This window comes from Pteropus medius, unplaced genomic scaffold, assembly GCF_902729225.1.
Source record: "Pteropus medius unplaced genomic scaffold, Ma_sr-lr_union100, whole genome shotgun sequence".
NCBI lineage: Eukaryota > Metazoa > Chordata > Mammalia > Chiroptera > Pteropodidae > Pteropus > Pteropus medius.
Window position 1 is genome coordinate 6,453,836 of NW_024342474.1, and position 22,049 is coordinate 6,475,884.

Below are 22,049 nucleotides of genomic sequence, written 5' to 3' on the forward strand. Positions count from 1 at the left end.
TTAACACCTTGCTAAAATGGAAGCCTATTTTTCATTCTCCAAAGTGAGGCCGATGCTGTTATCACCTCCACGACCAGCCTGGTAGCCACCAATGTAAGACCCTCACGGTGGCACGGCTACAGATGGGATCCCCATGTCTCAATTGGATGCCACTGATAACATTCCTAATAAAAAATGGTACTGCTGTTTGAAGGGTAGGAAAACAGGAAGGGGTGCTGATAAAGAAATATAGGTAGATGTGTGCACTTGTTACAAAAATTAGAAGAATTTGAAGTACACATTATGACAACAGGTCAGCACCATCATTTTTAGGATTATTTTCATTTTCAGAATTATTGCATTGTGCATCTATTAATTTCCCACAGTCATGTGACGGAGGAGTAGGACTCAGATTAAAGGTTTCAGTACTTGACATCTATCTATACTAATGCCTCGCTGTGCTGCTGGTAAGAAAGCTAAGCCAACTCAAACTATTACTCACAGATACTCCAGGACTCAGAGAAGGGCATGTTGGGTCAGTGACATTACGACCTTCTCCTTGATATTCCACTAGGACATCTGATCGCCAGGTCACATTAGTGGCACCTTTCTAGAAAGAAGAGCAAAAGTAGTTCCTATGAGACATATAGACTGAAAAAGACCAAAAAATTATGTATTCCGCTAAAGGGGATTTGGAAGTCACAACTAATTATACTGTTCACTAAGTAACTAAAGAGAAAGACTACAACTGATGCATATGAAAGCTACTGAGTATCATGTCTGGTATTTACAGAGCGCTTACAAGTGATGGTCAAATGCTTTGAACGTTTAATAGTTACTGCTCAAGACTTTCTGTGAGGCTGGTCAGGAACATGAACCTACAAAGTGGCTAAGCAAGAATATCAGTTACAGGGCAAGAAGCTGGAAGTCCAGACTAGAATAAACAATAAACTCTACATAAGAACTACTCTAAGCTCATACTAAGAAATTTATAGTTTAATACACACAAGAACAAGCACTAACATATTAAACAGGGCTGGTGTGCTAAGGACTGCAATGGGTTCAAAGTACCACTTCATGGTCAGAACAAAGACACCATGAACTTGTTGGGGAGGGGGAGAATTTCCCCCCTCTCCCTTTTAGTCCTTATGACTGGACTAGAAGTACAAGAGTAAACTGACACAAGACTAAGGAGAAAAACCAATTTAATATGTGTTCATGGGGAAATTGCAATATGATGCTCAGATCATGAGGCCCAAAGAAATGATCGAACCAGGTACTTTTATACTTTTTAGACAAACTATAAATTTGTGACAAACTGACAGGACAAATAAAGTTAGTGCTCATTAGAAAGGAATCTAAGCCAGGTTTGGGTATTCATTAGGAATCTAAACAAAGTTTGGGCCTCGGTAGTAAATTACTAAAGGCAGTACAAAGCTTGTTTACATAAGCTTTTGACTCTGGATTCTTTTAACTCTGTGATAAGGTTGTCTCTCAACCTTCCGAAGCAAAAAGGGCAGCTATCAAATGGGAGATTCATCTCCTGCTTACAGGGGGATAGAGAGGTCAGGGTTTTCTTCTTGAACAGGCAGTTTCTTAAGTAACTTTAATCAATCAACACGCCATTGTGGGATATCTTGGGGCAGCCTGCCTGGGCCCCCACAGTATCTGGTAATAAGAATTATATGAAGAAAGTTAAAAGATGTAAAATTTCAATTCCAACCAAAGGTCAATATGATTTTTCAGGTAATCTGAAAAGCTGTTTTTGAAGTTTATGTAAGTGGTAGCTAGGATCCTAAGATCAGTGAGAGAGGTGTGCCCAAAGACTTAAATTATACAGCTTTATAACAAGACAGTATGATACTGGCATGAGAGATCCATGGACTAGAAAAGACAATTTGAGTACAGAGAAAAAACTGAAATGGGATCCCAATTCGTACAAGAAAATCAATTCTAGATATATCCAGGACTTGAATGTAAGCACAAAAAGTTTAGAAGAAAATCCAGAACTGTTTTCTGACCTCGAGGTTCAGAAGCACTTTTATAAACAAGAGACAAAGAACACTAATCATAAAAGAGACAATTTATACATTCAACTCCTGTGTTCTCATATCTTAATGAAGGGAAAAGATAAGTCACGAATGGGGAATATGATGGACAAAACAGTCACTTCACAAGGAAGATACACAAAAGGCATATATAAAAATGATTCACCAATCAAAAACTCAATTAGGAATGGGCAAGGATCTGAATAGACATTTCTCCAAAGACATACAAATGTCCACTAAACACATGACAAGATGTTCAATATCATCAGTCATTAGGAAAAGGCAAATCAAAACCACAATGAGATACCACTTTACACCCCCATGATATGTGATAACAGCAAGTGTTGGTGAGGATGTGGATAAATTGGAACCCTTGTATAATACTCGTGGGAATTTATAAAATGGTGTAGTTGCTTCAGAAACGGCATGACAGTTCTTCAAAAGGTTAAACATAAAGTCACCATGTGACCCAACAATTCTACTTCTAGTTATATAACCAAGAGAACTGAAAACATCTGTCCATCAAAAATTTGTACACAAATGTTCACAGCAGCATTATTAATAGCCAGAAAGGGGAAACCCAAATGTCTATCAACCTACGAATGAATGAATAAATGTGGTATATCCATACAACAGAATATTGTTCAGCAATAAAAACTAATGAAGTACTGTGGATGATCCTTGAAAACATTATGCTCAGTGAAAGAAACTAGTCACAGGAAGTCACATGTTTGATTCTATTTAACACAAAATGTCCACAATAGACAAATCTATAGAGACAGAACATAGATTAGTGCTTGCCTGGTGCTGGAAGAGGGAGCAATGAGAGAGTGACTGCTAATGTTTTGGGGGTGATGAGAATGTTCTAAAATTAGATTATGGTGTGGCTGCACAACTCTGTGAATATACCCGAAACTGGTGAATTGTAAACTTTAGTGAAATGTATGGTAAGTGACTTAAGCTATTAGAAAAAAAGATTCACCTTATTAATAAAGAAATGCACTATAGGACTAAATATAATTTTGGTCATCTTTACCCACTAGATTGGCAGAAATTAAGTTGTCTAACAGTTTCATACAGAAAAGGAATTCCTATTCATAGCAGGTGAGAATGTAAGTTAATGGCCATTTTGTAAATTAACTCAGTAATAGTTGTAGAAATGAACATGTGCAGTTCCTGTAACCTTGGTATACACACATGTTCACTGGGAGAGATGTATAAATACTATAGCAGCACTGTTCCTAAAACAACACAAATGTCCACTGACTGACAAGGAAACAGGTAAGTTGTCATGCATTCATACAATGGAATATTAGGCATCTGTGACCAACATGGATCAATCTGGAAACAATGCTGAACTGAAAAAAGTCCCAGATGACATCCAATAGGATGTCATTTTTAAAGCGCGAAACAAAGTCAAAACTAGGTAAGTTGTTTAGGGATATGTACATAATACTTACTAAAAAATAAAAGCCAAAGAATGATAACCATGACATTCAGTAAAGTGATCACTCCCATGGGGCAGGTGAGGGATAGGATGGGGAGGAGCACACTGGTAGACGCACTAGGACTGGGAATAACCGAATTCTTAAATGGGACAAGGGGTTCATGGGTATTTCTTGTATTTCGTAACTAATGTGAGTTACATGTATTCTCTTGAATGAGTATGCTACCTAATAATAAATGGTAGTAGATTTGGACATATCAATGAGTAAGAGTCACCATATGCCTAAAATATTTTAGTACTGATCCTTCCAAACTTCTCTATGCTTAAACATATTCAAATACATTTTTAATAGAGAAGAGATGCTGTTGTAAAACCTCCTTTTCTCCCTATAGTATGTGACAGGCGTCTTTCCAAGTCAACATATACGGATCTATATCATTTAGTGTTGGTTTAATATTCTATTGTTTAATTGTGCAGCAATTTAACCAATTCCCTACTGGACATTTAGGTTTTCCATTTTCTTCTATTAATACTATTTGTACATTTTTTATATTTAGCTCTGTGCAGTACCAGGCACATAATTAGGTACTTGAATATTTTTTGAATGAATTTTGTTTTCTTAAAATAAATTCCTAAATGGGACTGCTTGATGTGTGTATTCTGAAGTGATATGTCTTGTTAAATTAGCTTTCTGATAGCTTATACCGATTACACTCTTATGAACAGAGTCTATGTAGTTCACATTTTCTCAGACTTCTGCAAATACTGGGTATTAATCCTTTTAATCTCTGCCAGTTATACAGGAGATAAAGGCCTCCTTCGGTTAAACATTTCTTTGGCACTGACAATCTTTTTGCATTTACTTTGGCCATTTTTAATTCCTCTATGAGTTGGTTAGTTACTACTTCTTTTGCCCATTTTTCTATTAAGATATTAATAGTTGCTTTCTAAGAACTCATCCATTAGGATTTATTAACCTCTTCCACAAAAGTTGTAAATATTTTCCCAATTTATCACCTGTCTTAACCTTGTTTATGATGATTTTTTTTTGGAGGGGGATGAGCAGAGAAAGGAAGGATATAGACTCTTTATACGTGGTCCAGTCTTTTTTTAAAAGAAAACTTCTTGCTACAGATAAAAGAAAAATTTTATTATCTGTTCCCCAAATTTAACAGTTTTAAGATTTAAATTTTTAAGTCTAAATTTACACAACCTGGAATTTATTTCAGAATCTTGGCTCAGACCTGATAGAGGGGTTTATACTCACCAAAATTGGCAATAAAGACATCCCATCCATCTGTGTCTTATTCAGGTTATAGCCAGCAATGTCCAAAATAGTAGGACCCAAGTCAATGTTGGCAACAAGCATCTATGAACATGAGGGAAAAAACAAGCAATGTAGAAAATTTGGTCTCGTTTTCCTTTTCTATCTATACTTTCTTCCCCCCACACCACCCATTAGACAAATAGCACTTCTTTTGTACAGCCCATATTTACTTAGGTCTTATTGGTTCATATATTCAAATATAACTATAATAATTTTAAAAAAACAAAACAAAGGCATAAAGGGTTATAATATATGCCCCTGGGGAGTTATATACTTATTCTATTGATCAAAACATTTTTTATTGATCAAAACATTTTTTAAAACTCCACAGGGATTGCCTGTAGTCTGTTATGAATCATGAGAAAAATGTTGGTCTAATTATTTTATACAAAGTGTTTTACAACTTGATTACTCTTATTCATTTAAATTTGACTTCAAAGGAACTCCTGACATTTTCAAAGACCTCAAAGGTTAAATACTTGCCACCAAGGAAGATATAACTCTTCAGTTTTTCAAAGTGACAACATTGCTAAAAAATTATTTGTAATAAGCTTTGAACACTGGAGAAAACTTATTTCCACTGTGCATCAATAAGTTTCCTTTAAGAGCACAAAACTTAGATGTTTTAAACAAATATTCTAGAAATTAAATATAACTGCTTAATGTGTTATATTACATGTATTCTCTTGTATTTATACATCTGCATTTAAACGTTGCCTATTTCCTTGGTTCGTGAGACTATTTTCCTTCTGCATACAATGCCTCTTCAGGACTCAAATAAGCACAGTCCAAGAGAAACATAATAGGACCACATATGTAATTTAAAATTATTTAGTGACCACATTAAAGTTAAAAAAGGGGAAATTGTACCTATTTTAACCTGATATATAAAAATATTACTATTTCAACATGTAAGCAATACAAGAAAATTAATGAGATTTTACTTTTTTGCTTTTGAACCAAGTCTTTGAAATCTGGTATTTTAAACAAGTATTTTAAATAGTCTCGATTTGGACTATTTCATATATGTTTTGGTTCAACAGCCACATGTGGCTGGTGGCTATTGTAGTAGACAGTGCAGGCCTATGTAGAACCTAAGCATACACATGGAAGTCACTTTGGTCATAGGCTAGGAAAAGCTTTAAAGTGGTGAAGGCAATCCACCAGGGAGACAGGGGGAACTTATGTTTACCAAGCACCTATTCTGTACCAGTACTTAGTATTTATCCTCGTTTAAGCCTTACCACAATCCTATGATGCAGTATTTCCCCCATTTTATGCATAGGAAATAGAAGTAACTGAAACAAAGTCAACAGCTTATAAATATAAAAGCTATCATTTACTCAAAGGAAGTAACAGTCTTCAAAATTGTTGAGAAAACTTATATCATCTTAGGAGAGGCCAAATGGGGATTAAAAAAAATACCCTACTGTCTATAGCCATGCCACCCTGAACAAGCCCGATTCTGTCTGATCTTGAAAGCTAAGCACGGTCGGGCTTGGTCAGTACTTGGATGGGAGACCACCTAGGAGGACCAGGTGCTGTAGGCATAAAATATAAAAACTAAGGCATTGTAAGCTGACAAGGTCCTTGCAATCTGTGAGGTCAACCAAGGGTTGCCTCGCCTAAAAAACAACAAAAACGAAAAATATCCTACTACTAATCCTCGTACTTTTAATTAAAATGAAAACAAAAACAAAACCAAAAAAACACCATAGTACAGACATGAAAGGCAAGAAAACATCTTCAGACCACTGCCAGGCTTCCTGATAGCTAAGAAGGCAGTGATATACAGATCCTGGCCTGAATTAGTGTAATTCTGCAGCTGTCAGAAATGACAACTCAGTGTCAGGCAGCTCATGGGAAAAGCAATCCATATGTTACGAGGAGGAAAAGAAAACCCCACAACAACGTCTCTAGAGACCTAGGTTAGAGATATCTTGCCTAGTTCCGAGTCCCCTGGGCAGACCAAGCAGCTTGGAATAATGCAACAAGAATGAGTATGAATATGGAAGAGATCATGTCAAGAGAGAAGAGACAAGGAGAAACATGACGTACAGAATCAGATTAAGGCAACAAGACCCTAATGTGTGACTAACAGATCTTCAGTGATGATCAGAATATTAACAAAGTGAAGCCAAGTCCACAGGTATTACTAATATGTCCATGGCAGTTATATAAAGACAAGGGTAAACGGCAAAATAATAAAACCCAGAGATATAAAATGTTGATTGCCTGTCTTACTAGGAATTAAGGGCCATCAGCTGCCTGATGGGAGGCTCTCCATAATAGTGGTTTGCTCTATGGGGGAAAGGGAAAAGCTCTGTAAGTTCCAGTACACATGGAGAGACACTAAGATTTGGCACAAGTACCATAAACACCATCCCAGGACTCTTTCATCTATGATAGCCACAATAATCACATCACCCCTAAAAATAATGGACAAATTCTCTTCCCTTCTAGGATTTTGTTGGACTAATAAGTAGAGAGTCTCAAAATGTCACAAGATGAGAGACTTCTAGTGAATACCAAGTATAAAGTATTAACAATTATATCTATCTCTGGTTTTTACACAACCAAGAATTAGAATAGATACTATAGGTCTATTACCATAATGACTTTTAGAAATCTTAATGTTTTAAGTTTCTAAAATGGTACAGATGCTCCTTGACTTATGATGGGGTTATATCCTGAAAAACCCATCATAAGTTGAAAATATCAAAAACTGAAAATGCACTTAATATGCCTAACTTACCAGGCATCATGGCTTAGCCTAGCTGGCTTCTACTGAATGTGTGTCACTCTTGCCCCATCATAAAGTCTGAAAATTCTAAGTCAGAACATTGTAAGTTGGGGACTGTCTGTACTGGTTTTACCATGAAGTATGAACTCAAAGATCTACTTATGGATTGGAACTGAAAAAGCTTTGACAAGACCAAAAGTAGATTATTTCATAAATCATAGCCTCATAGTTTATTTAGGAATGTCCCTGGGATTTAAAACATAGACATTCTGATGAAATAAAAGCCCCTAAAAAACTCTGGAGCATGAAATCAAGGGATATCATGCCTTGAATCTGCTTATTTTTTAGCTCTGGAAAAATGACAGTGCTGCAGAATTACTGAAAAGAATAAGAGGGCTCTTAGGAAGATACATTGGGTTTCCAAACAGACATTTAAAAGCCCTGATGTTAAAGAATTCATTTAAGCCTTGATGTTAAAGAATTCAAAGCACATCAGAGAGCACCCAAATCCATTTACTGGAAAGCACTGGAACTGCATGAGAAAGCAAAGAACTCCCTACATCTTGGGCTGCTTCATCCGGATTTGCTCCTCAGTCCCAGCTTCTCTAACAGGAAGAAGCCATGGTGTCTTCTAGTTACACTTCAGAATGTGCACTTAACAGTCTCCCAGTTTCGCACAGGGAAACCAATGCTTATTTTATCCAAAGTATTAAAGCCAACATGTGGTCTTCCTGACTCCCAATTCAGTTCTATTTCTCTTGGATCATGCTGTGTCATTTTAATTATCCTACTAATCTTTTCCTTTCTTAAAACACGTTTGAAGAATGTCTATCACCAAATTGAAAGTTAGAATAATTTCTAGCCAGAGGAGAAAACCTCGACAGCCAGTCTTTGGCAACTACACATACCACCTGCCCTTGTTCTCCCAAAGAGCCAACACGAAGCTAAATCCACTGGTCAAACATGTCCTTGTTTTTGCCATTAGGCTGCTGACAGCTCAGCTCATTATGCCAAACTCACAACCCTATGCCACTCACAAAGAACAAATGGCACTGAGACAACTGCTGCCAACACATGACGAATCACCCACCATCTCTGACATTCTTGTGCTAGATGAAAGCCAAGACATTTCATACTTCTCAAACTATATCTGTCAGCACATTGTAAAAAAACCATGAATTTTAAGAATAGACACAGTTCATTTTCAGTCCTGGTTCTGCCATTTACTATGTGACCTTGGTAATATCCATTCAACTAACGTGGCTGTCTCCCAATATATGTTAAGGACTGGGTATTCTGAGCTTAGATAGTGCCCCTCTTCCAGGAACTCCTAAAGTAAAAACGACAAACTCAGTAGGGTGTGATAAGTGTGAGGCCAGCTGGGAACATGGGAAGGGCACCTACTCCATGTGGTGGTAAGGGGCTGTATTGACTTCCTAGAGGGGACCCCTAAACTGAAGCCTTACAGGACAATTAATGTAGACTGGTGAAAGGGGCACTGAATGGGCATTCCACACAAAAGGAACAGTCAGTCATAGAGAGGAAAGAAGTGAGAAAGATAGTTCACTCAGGAAGTGAAGATAGTTCAGTACATGTGCCACCTTCTGTCTCTTGAACAAGCCAAGCTCATTCTTAATTTGTGCCATCACATTTACTGTTCTGCTTAGAACACCCTCTCACAGATGCCTGTATGATTAAATCCTTCTTAACATCCAGGTCTCTGCTCAAATGCCTCAGAGACTTTCACTGATAACTGTCCTTAAAGTATCTGGCTCTCCCTGACACAGAGAATTAAGAACTGATTTCTCCTGATTGTTCATTGCTGTGTATCCAAGACTCTTGGCATACTGTGCTGGAACAAGAAAAGACTTAATAAATACTTGTCTGAGCTACAGTGTAATGGTTAAGTATATGGACTCTGGAGCCATACTGATCAAGTTCAAATACAGGACTCTGATACTGTTTAGCTATATGATCTTGAGCAAATCATTTAACTTCCGTATCTTATTCTGTACCTCGGTTTCCTCATCTATAAAATAAGGCTAATAATATCTATATGTCATAAGGCCCCAAAACTGGCACAAATGGTGGCTGGCCTTTCCCACTGTAGCTCCAACCAAACAGTCCCAACCATGGCAAAACTGGCGGCCAGTCCCAGCTAGCGTAACAGCCTGTCCCGAGTGCATCCAAGCCTGACACAAGCATCAATGAACTGCAGCTCATAACGTAGGTCCTGCAAGTGACTCCAAGCACAGCAAAGTGCCTGAGCCTGCACTGGTGCTCTGCCCAAGAGGCTCCAGATCCAATGTACCCTGCAGCCAACTTCACACTGCTCTGGAGTCCCACCCAAGTGGCTCCATAAACAATACACCACATAGGAGGTCTTGGCTGGAACTGGGGCCCTGCTAGAGTGACTCCCGTTCTACAAGGTCAGCCTATGCACAACAGCTTATTCACTGTAGTTGCAGCTAGTGCTCACACAAGTTAGCCCCACCCACCACTGTGCCAGCAGCAATTAAGGCCCAATTACAACAGAAGGGCACACACAACCCACATAGGGGTCACCTGGCTCAGGTGACCAGGAGGACTGTGTTACTGGGTCCCACATGACATCTTCTACATAAGACATTCTTTTAAGACCAGGAATGTAGTGGATCTGATAAATAAAAACAAACAGAGCCAAAATGAGAAGACAAAGAAATATGTTCCAAATGAAAGAAGAGGATAAACTCCAGAAAAAGACTAAACGAAACAAAGATAAGCAACCCACTGGACAAAGAGTTAGAAACAATGGTCATCAAACTCAGGAGAATACATGAACTCGGTGAGAACTTGAACAAAGAAATAGAGAATATAAAAAAAAATTTAGAACTGAAGAATAAAATAACCACAATGAAAAAATAAACTAGAGAACATCAACATTAGATCAAGTGAAGCAAAAGATCAAATCAGCGATCTGAAAGATAAGTAGTGGAAAACATCCAAATGGAACAGCGAAAAGAAAAATGAGAGTAGTTTAAGGGATTTCTGGGACACCATTGAGCATACCAACATTTGCATCATAGGGGGTCCAGAAGGAGGACAGAGAGAAAGGAATAGAAAACTTATTTGAAGTAATAATGATTGCAAACTTCTCTAACCTAGTGAAGGAAACAGACATCCAAGTCCAGGAAGCCTAGAGAGTACCAAACATAATGAACCCAAAGAGGCTCACAAAAAGACACATCATAATTAAAACGCTAAAAAGTTAAAGAATCGTAAAAGTAGCAAGAGAAAAGCAGCCAGTTACATACAAGGGAGCCCCTATAACTATATGTTAATTCTTCAACGGAAACTTTGCAGGCTGATGGGAATGGCACAATATATCCAAAGTGATAAAAGGAAAAATTTATAACTAAGAATACTATACCTAGCAAGGTTATCATTCAGAATTGAAGGAGAGAGAAAGAATTTCCCAGACAAGCAAAAGCTAAAGGAGTTCATCACCACTAAACTGGCATTACAAGAAATGTTAAAGGGGCTTTAAGTGAAAATAAAAAGGCCAAAGCTAAAATAATACAAGAAAAAAAATTTCACTGCAAACAGTAAAAGTAGTCGATTAAATAATTATAAGGCTAATATAAAGATTAGAAGACAGAAGTAGTTAAGATCGTGTAAATACAACAAATTAAGAGATACACATACATGATACAAAATATGACAAAAACAAACGTGGGGAAGGTAAGTAAAAAATGTAATGCACTATAGGCAGTGAACACACAATGCAATGTATATGCCTTATTGTTGAATTGTACACCTGAAACTTACTGGATTTTGTTAACCAATGTCACCATAAAAAAAAAAAAAAGCTGACTCACTGCCAGTGTTAATTTAATTTTACATAAACATGCTCTTTGAGGCCAAAGCAAATCTGACTGGTTTTCGATGTGAAAATAAAATATAAAAACTGAAAAAAAAGTAATGCTTTTAGAATATATTTGAACTTAAGCAACCATCAATTTCAAACAGACTGCTATAAACATAGGTTGATATATCTGAATCACATGGTAATAACAAACCAAAAACCTATGATATACAAAAAAATAAAGAGAAAAGAATCTAAACATATCACTATAGAAAGTCAATGTACAAGAGAAGACAGCAAGAAATAGAGACCCACAAAACAACCAGAAAATAATAAAATGACAATAAATAAGCATTTATAATTACTTTAATTGTAAATACTGAATACTCCAAAAGACAGCAAGTGGCCTAATGGATAAAAAAACAAGACCCATACATATGCTGCCTAGAAGAGACTTATTTCAGAAAGATACAGAGACTGAAAGGATTGAAAACAATTTTTCATGCAAACAGAAATAAAAAAAAGCTGGGGTAGCAATATATCAGACAAAATAGACTTTAAGACAAAGGCTGAAAAAGATGGCACGGCCATGAATCCTAAGGAGCAAGACAAAATCAGATAGTATATGAGTTTGCAATATAGTTGCTTGCAGTAAATGAGTGTAAACAAAAAATAAAACACACACACACAAAATAAACAAAATAAAGGCTGTAACAAGAGACAAAGAAGGGCACTATGTAACGATAAAGGGACCAATCTAATAAGAGAATATAACTCTAGTAAACATCTATACACCCAATGTACAGATGCACTCAATGTATAGGAGCCCCTACCTGCATAAAGCACATATTAACGGACATAAAAGGAGAGGTCACAGTACTATAATCATAGTAGGAGACTTTAAAACCCTACTTACATTAATGAATATATCATCCAGACAGAACATAATAAGGAAACAATGGCCTTAAATGATACATTAGACCAGATAGATTTAATCGGTGTTTTAAAGCATTTCACCCCAAAGCAGAATATACATTATTTTCAAGCACACACGGAACATTTTTCAGGATAGTCTACATGTCAGGCCACAAAGCAAATATCAATAAATTTTAAAAGATTGAAATCATATTAAGCATCTTCTTCGACAATGGTATGAAACTAGAAAACAATTATAAGGAGAAAACTGGAAAGAACACAAACACATAGAGGCTAAATGACACTACTAAACAATCAATGGGTTAACAAAGAAATCAGGGAGAAAATCAAAAGATATCTTGAAACAAATGAAAACACAAAGACCCCAAATCTGAGACACAGCCAAACCAGTTCTAAGTGGGAAATTCATAGCAATATAGGCCTATCTCAAGACATGAGAAAAAATTCCGAACAATCTAACCTTATCCCTAAAGAAATTAGGAAAGAATGAACAAAGCCCAAAGTGAGAAGGAAGGAAATAAGGATCAGAGTGTAAATGAAATAGAGATTTAAAAAAAAAAAAAAGATCAATGAAACTAAGAGCTAGTTCTTTTAAAAGATAAACATTGATAAATCTTTAGCCAGACTCATCAAGAAAGCCCAAATAAATATCAGAAATGAATGAGAAGTGACAAGTAACACCACAGAAATAAAAAGGATTATAAGAAAATACCACAATCTTATGCCAATAAATTGGACAACCTGGAAGAAATAGATAAATTCCTAGAAACATACAATCTTCCAAGACTAAATTAGGAAGAAACCAGAAAATCTGAACAGATAACTCCTAATAAAATAAAATCAATAATCAAAAGACTCCCAAAAAACAAAAGCTCTGGACCAGATGGCTTCATAGGTGAATTCTACCAAGCAAAGGATTAATACCTACCCTTCTCAAACTACTCCAAAATAGTGAAGAGGAGTGAAGGCTCCCAAAATCATTCCAGAAAGCCAGCATTACCCTGATACCAAAATGAGACAAAGACACCACAAAAAAATAAAAATACAGGCCAATGTCCCTGATAAACACTGACGCAAAAATCCTCAAAATATTAGCAAACCAAATTCAGCAATACATTAAAAAGATTATACACCATAATCAAGTGGTATTTATTGCCAAGATGCAAGGTCAGGTCAATATCCTCAAATCAATCAACATGACACCACATAAATAACATGAAAGATAAAAATCATATAATAATCTTATCAACAGATGCAGAAAAAGCATTTGACAAAATCCAACACCTATTTATGTTAAAAACTCTCAGCATGGTGGGACTAAAGGAAATATACCTCAATATAATAAAGGCCATATATGACAAATCCAGAGCTAAGATCATACTCAATGATGAGAAGCTGAAAAGCTTTTCCTCTAAGATCATAAACAAGATAAAGATACCCACTCTCACTTTTTTCCTTTTTTAACGTAGTATTGGAAATCCTAGCCACAGCAATTAGACAAGAAATAAAAAGCACTCAAATTGGAAAGAAAGAAGTAAAACTATCACTATTTGATGATGACATGCTATTATATATAGAAAACCTGAAAGATTCCATCAAAAAACTGTTAGAATAAATGAATTCAGTAAAGTTGCAAGACACTAATTAATATTCAGAAATGTTTTGCTTTACACACTAATAATGAACTATTACAAAGAAATTAAGAAAACAATCCCATTTACAATTGTATCAAAAAGAATAAAATACCTAGGAATAAATTCAATGACAGAAGTAGAAAATTTGTACTTTGAAAACTGTAAGACACCAATGAAAAAAAATAAAGACGACACAAATAAATGGAAGGATAGACTGTTGTAGTGGACTGAAAGAATATCATTAAAATGTCCATATTATCCAAATCGATCTACAGATTCAATGTAATCCCTATCAAAATATCAGGGGCAATTTTCACCGAACTAGAACAAATCCTAAAATTTATATGGAACCACAAAAAACTCCAAAGAGCCAAAGCAATCTTGAGAAAGAACAAAATTAGAGGTATCACGCCACCTGATATCAAACTATACTACAAGGCTACTGTAATCAAAGTAGTATAGTACTGGCACAACAACAGACATATCTATTAATGGAACAGAATAGAGGGCCCAGAAACAAATCCACACTTATATTGTCAATTAGTGTATGACAATGGAGGCAAGAATATACAATGAGGTAAGGACAGTCTCTTCAGTAAATGATGCTGGGAAAAATGAACACATACATACAAAAAAAATTTAAACTAGATCATTTCCTTACACCATATACAAAAATAAACTCAAAATGGATTAAAGTCTTATACGTAAGACCTAAAACCATAAAACTCCTAAGAGAATATAGGCAATAAACTATTTGGTGTTAGTTTTAGCAATATCTTTTTGGATATATGTCCTAGGGCAATGATAACAAAAGCAAAAAAAAGAACAAATGAGACTATATCAAACTAAAAATCTTTTTTTGCACAGCAGAGGAAACCATTAACCAAACAAAAAGGCAACCAACTGAATAGGAAAAAATATTTGCAAATAATAAATCCAATAAGAGGTTAATATCCAAAATATATAAAGAACTCATACAACTCAACATCAAAAAAATTCAAACAATCCAATTTAAAAATGGGCAGAGCACCTGAGTAGACATGTCTCCAAAGAGGACATATAGATGGCAAACAGGCACAATAAAGATGCTCAACATAACGAATCATAAGGGAAATGCAAATCAAAACCACAATGAGATATCGCCTCACACCTGTCAGAATGGCTATTATAAGTAAATCAACAAACAGCAAGTATTGATGAGGATGTGGAGAAAAGGGAACCCTCATGAACTGCTGGTAAGATGGGAAACTGGTGCAGCCATAATGGAAAACAGTATGGAGGTTCCTCAAAAAAATTAAAAGTAGAACCACTATATAACCTAGCAATACCACCTGTGGGTATTTATCTGAAAAAAATCCAAAACACTAACTCGAAAAGATATATGCACCTTTATGCTCATTGCAGCATTATTTATCATAGCCATGATATAGAAGCAACTTAGGTGCTCATCAACAGATGACTAAAGAAGGTACGTATGTATATACAGTGGAATATTATTCAGCCGTAAAAAGAATGAAATCTGGCCATCTGCAACAACATGGATGGACCTAGAGGGTATTATGCTAAGTGAAGTAAGTGAGACAAATAATGTATGGTTCATTATATGTAGAATCTAAAAAACGAATTAAACAAAAAATCAAAGCAAAAACAAACTCATAGATATGGAGAACAAACTAGCGGTTGCCAGATAGAATAGTGATGAAGGGAGGAGCAAAAAAGGTAAAGGGGATTCAGAAATACAAACTGCCAGTTATAAAGTTAGTCATGGGGATGTAAAATACAGTCTAGGGAATATAGCCAATACTATAAAAACTACGTATGGTGCCCAAAGGTTACTAGACTTATTGTGATCACTCTGTAAGATATATGAATGTCTAATCACTATGTTGTACACCTGAAACTAATATATATTGTATGTAACTATAATTTAAAATAAATAAAAAGACAAAAGCTATTCGTGTTGAAATATATATATATATACGCACATATATATATACACATATATATGTGTGTATATATATATATGAAGCGGGATACAGTTAATGGCGGGGGCAGGAGTTTAGAAAAAGTCACTGTTTCCAAGACTTATTAATAAAATCCACTTAAAAGATTTTAAGCCAATCACCTTTTTTCCTTCATAGGAAGAGAAATCTAAGCGGCCTCCTTTTTGGAGGAACTAGCTTTCTTTTCTCAAGCAAGTGCTACCTATAAACAGAATCATTTGTCAGGCACCTACCTTGCTTGTCTGATTTAGTTTGATCCCAGGTCCTCGAACCAACAGTGGAACTTTGATATCAAACTCATATAGCTGCCTTTTGTCTATTGGCAAAGAAAACTGTCCTGAAAACAAAACACATAGGGTAACGAAGGAGCCAAGATAGAAGTATCACTCATGCATTTGTTCATTTAATAATCAAAACAACTTTGTTCTACTAAATTATGGTGTTTTAATAGGAAGCTTAAATTTGCCTGAGCATCTATCTTATTACTATAAGGCAGGATGAACAATTAGTTCGTCTTCTTTAAATAAATGCCTAGGTGGATTCCCTGGTCTAATATAGCAAAAATTAAGCAAAAAGAAAGACTGGAAAGTACTGAAACACAAAGATAATTTATGTATGATACTCGACCTGATCATAATTTAATGAGTTTATTCTAAAAACTGCTAAATAAAGAGACAAAAACATTTATCTGGCCTTTCCTGAATAAACTGCATGTTAAGATAACCAAACAGCTGATGAGAGAAAGTTCTTCCCTGAGGAATTCCAGCTAATAAATGAAAAAGGACAGAGTTAACGAAGTCAACATTTTGCAATTTGAGGGAATGATGGATTTAAGCAACAATCATCAACAGAAGCTTTAGCCACAAAAAGTTCACAGGACAGGCTCCAGCTGATACCACAAGAGCCATCAATCAATATTAATATCCCTAAAGTAAGGCAACCAGATACCACAGGCATCACGAAGTGATGCAATAGGAAGTACACAGCAGCATCACCAACAAAGCATTCTTGCTGAAAATGTAAATTTCTGTTAAGACTCTAGATCTAACTACCAATCTCTAGAAAATGCCAGATATAAATAAGTAAGAACACCACAAGACATCAATTAGCCAAATCCAGAATGTGAGATATTCTACAGGACAAAAGACCAGTTTTTCCAATAAATCAGTGGCAAATGACACTTTAGGACCTGTAAAACCTAAAGGTAACGTGGACTTTTTCTAGATCCTCACACATAATACACTAGTCAGATGCAAAATCAAGTGTTGATGTGTGGAATCACAATGTATGGGGTTTCTTCAAAACTTCACTAAAAAGAAACGGAAGGGTAGAGAGAATTGAAAAGATTGGCCACATGGAGGTTATTTTACTAGTCTCTACTTTGGGTGCTTAAAAATATTCACAATACTACATTAAACGCCCAGTCAATCTGCTCCTATGTAATAAGCAAGCCTCAGGTTAATTCAAGTTTATGAAATTTATAGGTGGGGAAAGAAGACGACATTGCTTTTTAATTACACAGAAGGTCCAAGTAGAAAGGATGAAAGTCAAGGGCATTGGGCTGACTTATACTGCAGTTTGGAAAAGAAAAAACAAAACAAAAACCACTCATACATATACATACACATACACACACACACACACACAAATCAAAATAACTAATTTCACAATTTCATAAGAGTTTTTGCCACAAGACAACCTTCTCTTGGTTTTCCTGTGGAAAGTATCTTACCTCTATTCTCTAAGATCTACTTGTCCTTGAAATCTAATTCAGTTTACCTCCTCCTTAAATCCTGCCTCCGACCCATCAAGCCTACTCTGCTCCTGACTCCTAGAATATCATGTAATTTAGCATATAATGTAGCAAATAATGAAACATGGTCTCTCCATGTGGGAATGAGTTGGCCCTTAACCAGAGGGGTCCTGAAGGGAAGACCCTCCCTCTGGCCTCTCCACTGCTATAAAAGGTCTAGAGCTCCTGCCATTGCTACTGGTTGGGTGGAAAAAAAAAAAGACACCTTGCAAAGGTCACAGGAGTACCTAACCATGCCCCTTACCTGTGTGATAGCCATTGTCCGAGGTATAAAAGATGTAAGTGTTGTTGAGCTCCCCATTGAACTCCAACCTCTTGACCAATTTCTCCACAAGGTCATCAACTGAGAGTAGAGTTTGCCACCTGGATGTGGACAGCAATAGGACCTCAGAAACGTGGCTGAAGGACACCCACAAAACCTCTAAAGCATTCTCCCCAAACACTCAAATCCCAAATATTTCCTTTCCTCAGACGCCCTCATTGCAAAAAAACAGATTAGAAAAATTCAGAATATAGTTAGTTCATTCCAACTTTAACTGTTTCCAAAGAAATAACTAAGGCTTTTTATTACTAGTTAGCTTTATTACTACCACTGGTGATGAGAGTACAGACAACTGGAAGGGAAAGTTGTCAATTCAGTACTGAGTAATACAGATTAATTCAGATAGACCTGTGCCACAACAGTGTTTACTGGTCTAACCTAGGGGTTGGCAAACTACAGCTAGGGGCCAAAGCCTGCCCATTACCCATTTTTTCAGTTTTTAAATTGTGGTAAAAAACAAAAAATTTATCATCTTAGCAATTTTTAAGTGTACAGGTCAGTACCATTAAGTATATTCACATAGTGAAACAGGTTTCCAAAACTTCTGCAAATCTGAAACTTCGTACCATATTAAATGACAACTCAGTTTTTATACACACGCAGTTTTATTGGAACACTGCCATGCTCATTCACTCACATATTACCTAGAGCTGCTTTTGTTCTCCTACAGCAGAGCCAAACAGCTGCAACAGAGAAATGATCTGCAAGCCTATAATTATTTACTATCTGGCCTTTTACAGAAAAAGCTTGCCAACCCCTGGTCTAAAATATACACCTTTAAGAGAAAGTAATGGATTTTTAAAAAATGACTTAAAAGAATGTCTTGAAAATTCCAAACAGCAAAGGTAAATATTTTGCTCTGGTCTAAGCCTTTGGGTCTTATGCAAATATTGAGGGGACTGATCTCTAACAAAGCTACTTTTTCTTTAAATGGAGAAAACTTTTTTCTTAATCAAATGGCTCCAGTTTGCAATATGTTTTAATGAAGCAAAAAAATGGATTATTTAATTAGTTGTGGGGTCCAAAGGCCACCTCATACCCCTGAATGTTAAGGAATCTCTGCTTCTGAGGCAGCAGATCCCCTATGAAAGAGTCTCCTCCGTCAACGTGATTTTGTCTCAAGGATAACCATGTGGTACAGTCCCGTTCATAGGCTGATTTGGAGGGTCCTCAAAGACCACCCAGATTGAGAATATAGCAGCTTGTCTATGGCCATGACACCCTGAACAAACCCGATCCCGTCTGATCGCCGAAGCTAAGCAGGGTTGGGCCTGGTTAGTACTTGGATGGGAGATCAGCTAGGAAGACCAGGTACTGTAGGAGTAAAAAATAAAAAAAAGGGGATCTTAAGACGACAAGTTCCTTGCAATCTGTGAGGTCAACCAAGGGTTGCCTGGCCTAAAAAAGAAAAAAAAAAAAAAAAAAGAGAGACTATAGCGGCTCTTACCTTTTCCTAAATGCATTATCTAAAAACTGTATTGAAGAATTAGTCATTGGGGTCTTGGCTTGCCTAATTAACCAGTGCTTGTTCTAAAATTTCAAAGAAAAAAAAATGTTAACACTGAGTCATCCAGTCAAATAATCTACTAGAGTAGATAATTAAAAGGATTTTACACTTTAGCAAAAACTAACTGGAACCTGTTCAAGCTATTTCAGACTTTCTCTCTTCCTCATTTCCCTCCCGTGTTCTCAAAAATATTTTCTGTGGATTATCACTCATTCCTTAGATTTTTCCTTTGTCAACAGAATTGATAAGCATTAATAAGAGATTTAGTGAGAGATAAGGAGAAACTACTGGCTCAAAGGAGATTAAATTTTTAACTGAGTCTCTGCTTTGGGTCTACTACCCAAACTCCAAAAGGATAAATATTAACTTTATTTTCCTCTAAGTTTTGCCTAATAAGTCCACATTTTATTGCTTTCTATTTTCTTACCCAAGATAGCCATCATCCCAAACCCTGGGGAAAATCTTGTCACTAAAATTTCAAGTCTAAATCTGGAGGGTTCTTCTCATTTAAATTAAAAAATCAAATTTTTAATAAAACAAAAATATTCTCATACACCATTCTCTTCTTCCTTCCTGTTCTTAAAATCCTAAGCTACTATCTCCCAAACTATGATCCTCAAAGTGTTCTTTAGTTAATATGTTTGAGAAATGCTGTTATAGCATATCCTCCTGTTGAAAATTCATGTTGGAATCTGAATAACTGAAATATCCTATAGCAGAGTGACTTATTTAATCTAAAGTTTATAAACTTACGTGGTCCTGAGAACTTCTATCAATTTCTTCTGGAACACAATTTGAGATGGCCTTCTAGTTTAAAACTCAGTTCACTCAGCTTTAAAAATCATACTTAATAAGTGCATGCTTACAATATTCCAGGCAATATGCTAGATGTTTCTATGTACTTTAATCCATATAGCAGTCACCTTGAGGATTAGGATCTCCCACTTTAGATAGAAAAATAAGTTAGCATCTACCTCATGGTTAGGTCATTTAGCCAGAAAGTAGTAGTGCTGAGACTAGCTCCAAGACTCATTCTTTCCACCAACTCATAAGCAATTAAGATTTCTGAGTAAGAGGTATGAAGTAGTAGAGGCCTTCTGCATTTGAACCAGTGCCAATACCCTGTGCCAAGGGAAGGATAAGTAACTGGCATATGAGGCAAATATATAGGTTGTAGCTCTTATGTTACCTTATCTATCTCACCATTCAACTTCCCTTCCCAACAATATTGCACTGTGTCACCCCTCTTTTTCCTATGCCTCAGGCCTGGTGAGGGCCACCCAGAGTAGGCTGCTGCAGGCCCAACTTGGCCCCAAAAGACATGTCTTAGCCACTGCCAGACAGAGGAGAGCCAGCACAGAGGTTATCAGGAGAGCCTGTAGTCAAGAAAGATGGCATCTCTTTAACGTTCCCTGTGGACTCTCCAGTTGCTCACTGGATATGTGGCAGGAATCTTATCTGTACTTCTGAAGCAAGTTTATACTATCTATTGTATTATAGACAGGTGTAATTAGCTTTAAAAGATCTAGAAGGAAAACCAACTATAAGCTCAAAGGCTCCCTGACTAGTATACAATTAACTATATTGAGTATAGCTTAATTCAAGGATTAAGGGAAGCTACCGTTCCATGAATGTTGAAATTCTTGTTTCTTGGTGCAAAGACATTCTGGAAGGTCTTCTGGTACTGAGGTGCAGCTGTCCAAGGTGAATGAGGCGCTGGAGTGGAGATCATCATGAAGAACGGTTCAGAGTTGGACTTGTAATCCAGGAAGTCCAAGGAGACATTAGCCTGACATATACAAAGATTTGTCATCTCCTACCCTATCCACTAGTTGAGGACTTGATAGATACATGTTCTCTGGTGAACAGAAGGTACAAGGTCCTATTAGCCTTTAACCAATCTTAGCATATAATCTATGTCATGGTCATTTGCAAGCATATTGTTGGAACAAATATTTGGCTTTTAGGCAATACTTATAAAAACTGAAAAGCACACCATCCTAAAAAAGCAATTAAAATCTTGATGATTTTACATGATCTAAAAATAAAGTGTTATTTGCCATAAGAAATAGTAATTTGGCCATTTTAGTATTAACTTACATTAATGCAGCTTAGAGTATATACATTTGATACCTTAAAGAATATAGTCAATCTAATTCACAACAGAAAAAGGTATATTACCTTATTCTTACAAAAATGTGTAGAGTTGATATCATAAGTTAGGTCAGCTAAAGTAGCTAAGCTAAATCAGTAATATTAAATCCAAGTAAATCACACCAGGGCTTTAATTTATATGGACGTATATTCTATATTTGCTATCTGGAGATACTTTATGAAAATGAAAGCATCCCACACATGCGAATTGTTCTAGTTGATTTAGTATATGTGTTGCCAAAGCAAGCTCTGTTCTAGCTGACTTATAGCCTCATTTATTCCCAATACTAAA

At 36.2% G+C, this 22,049-nt stretch overlaps 1 protein-coding gene and 2 pseudogenes across 1 annotated transcript in view; 2 read left to right on the top strand and 1 right to left on the bottom strand.

The window, feature by feature from the left end:
* Window positions 1-22,049, bottom strand: part of GNS (glucosamine (N-acetyl)-6-sulfatase) — a 40,725-nt gene that overhangs the window by 7,847 nt on the left and 10,829 nt on the right. The window contains exons 6-11 of the mRNA XM_039865909.1: window positions 21,225-21,392; window positions 19,544-19,626; window positions 18,019-18,137; window positions 16,195-16,298; window positions 4,742-4,843; window positions 482-589 (exon numbers count right to left, since the gene is read on the bottom strand). Of these exons, the coding sequence (XP_039721843.1) occupies window positions 482-589; window positions 4,742-4,843; window positions 16,195-16,298; window positions 18,019-18,137; window positions 19,544-19,626; window positions 21,225-21,392 (684 nt within the window). The remainder of the gene's footprint in view (window positions 1-481; window positions 590-4,741; window positions 4,844-16,194; window positions 16,299-18,018; window positions 18,138-19,543; window positions 19,627-21,224; window positions 21,393-22,049) is intronic.
* On the top strand, window positions 6,233-6,351 carry LOC120605096 (uncharacterized; annotated as a pseudogene).
* On the top strand, window positions 19,301-19,419 carry LOC120605120 (uncharacterized; annotated as a pseudogene).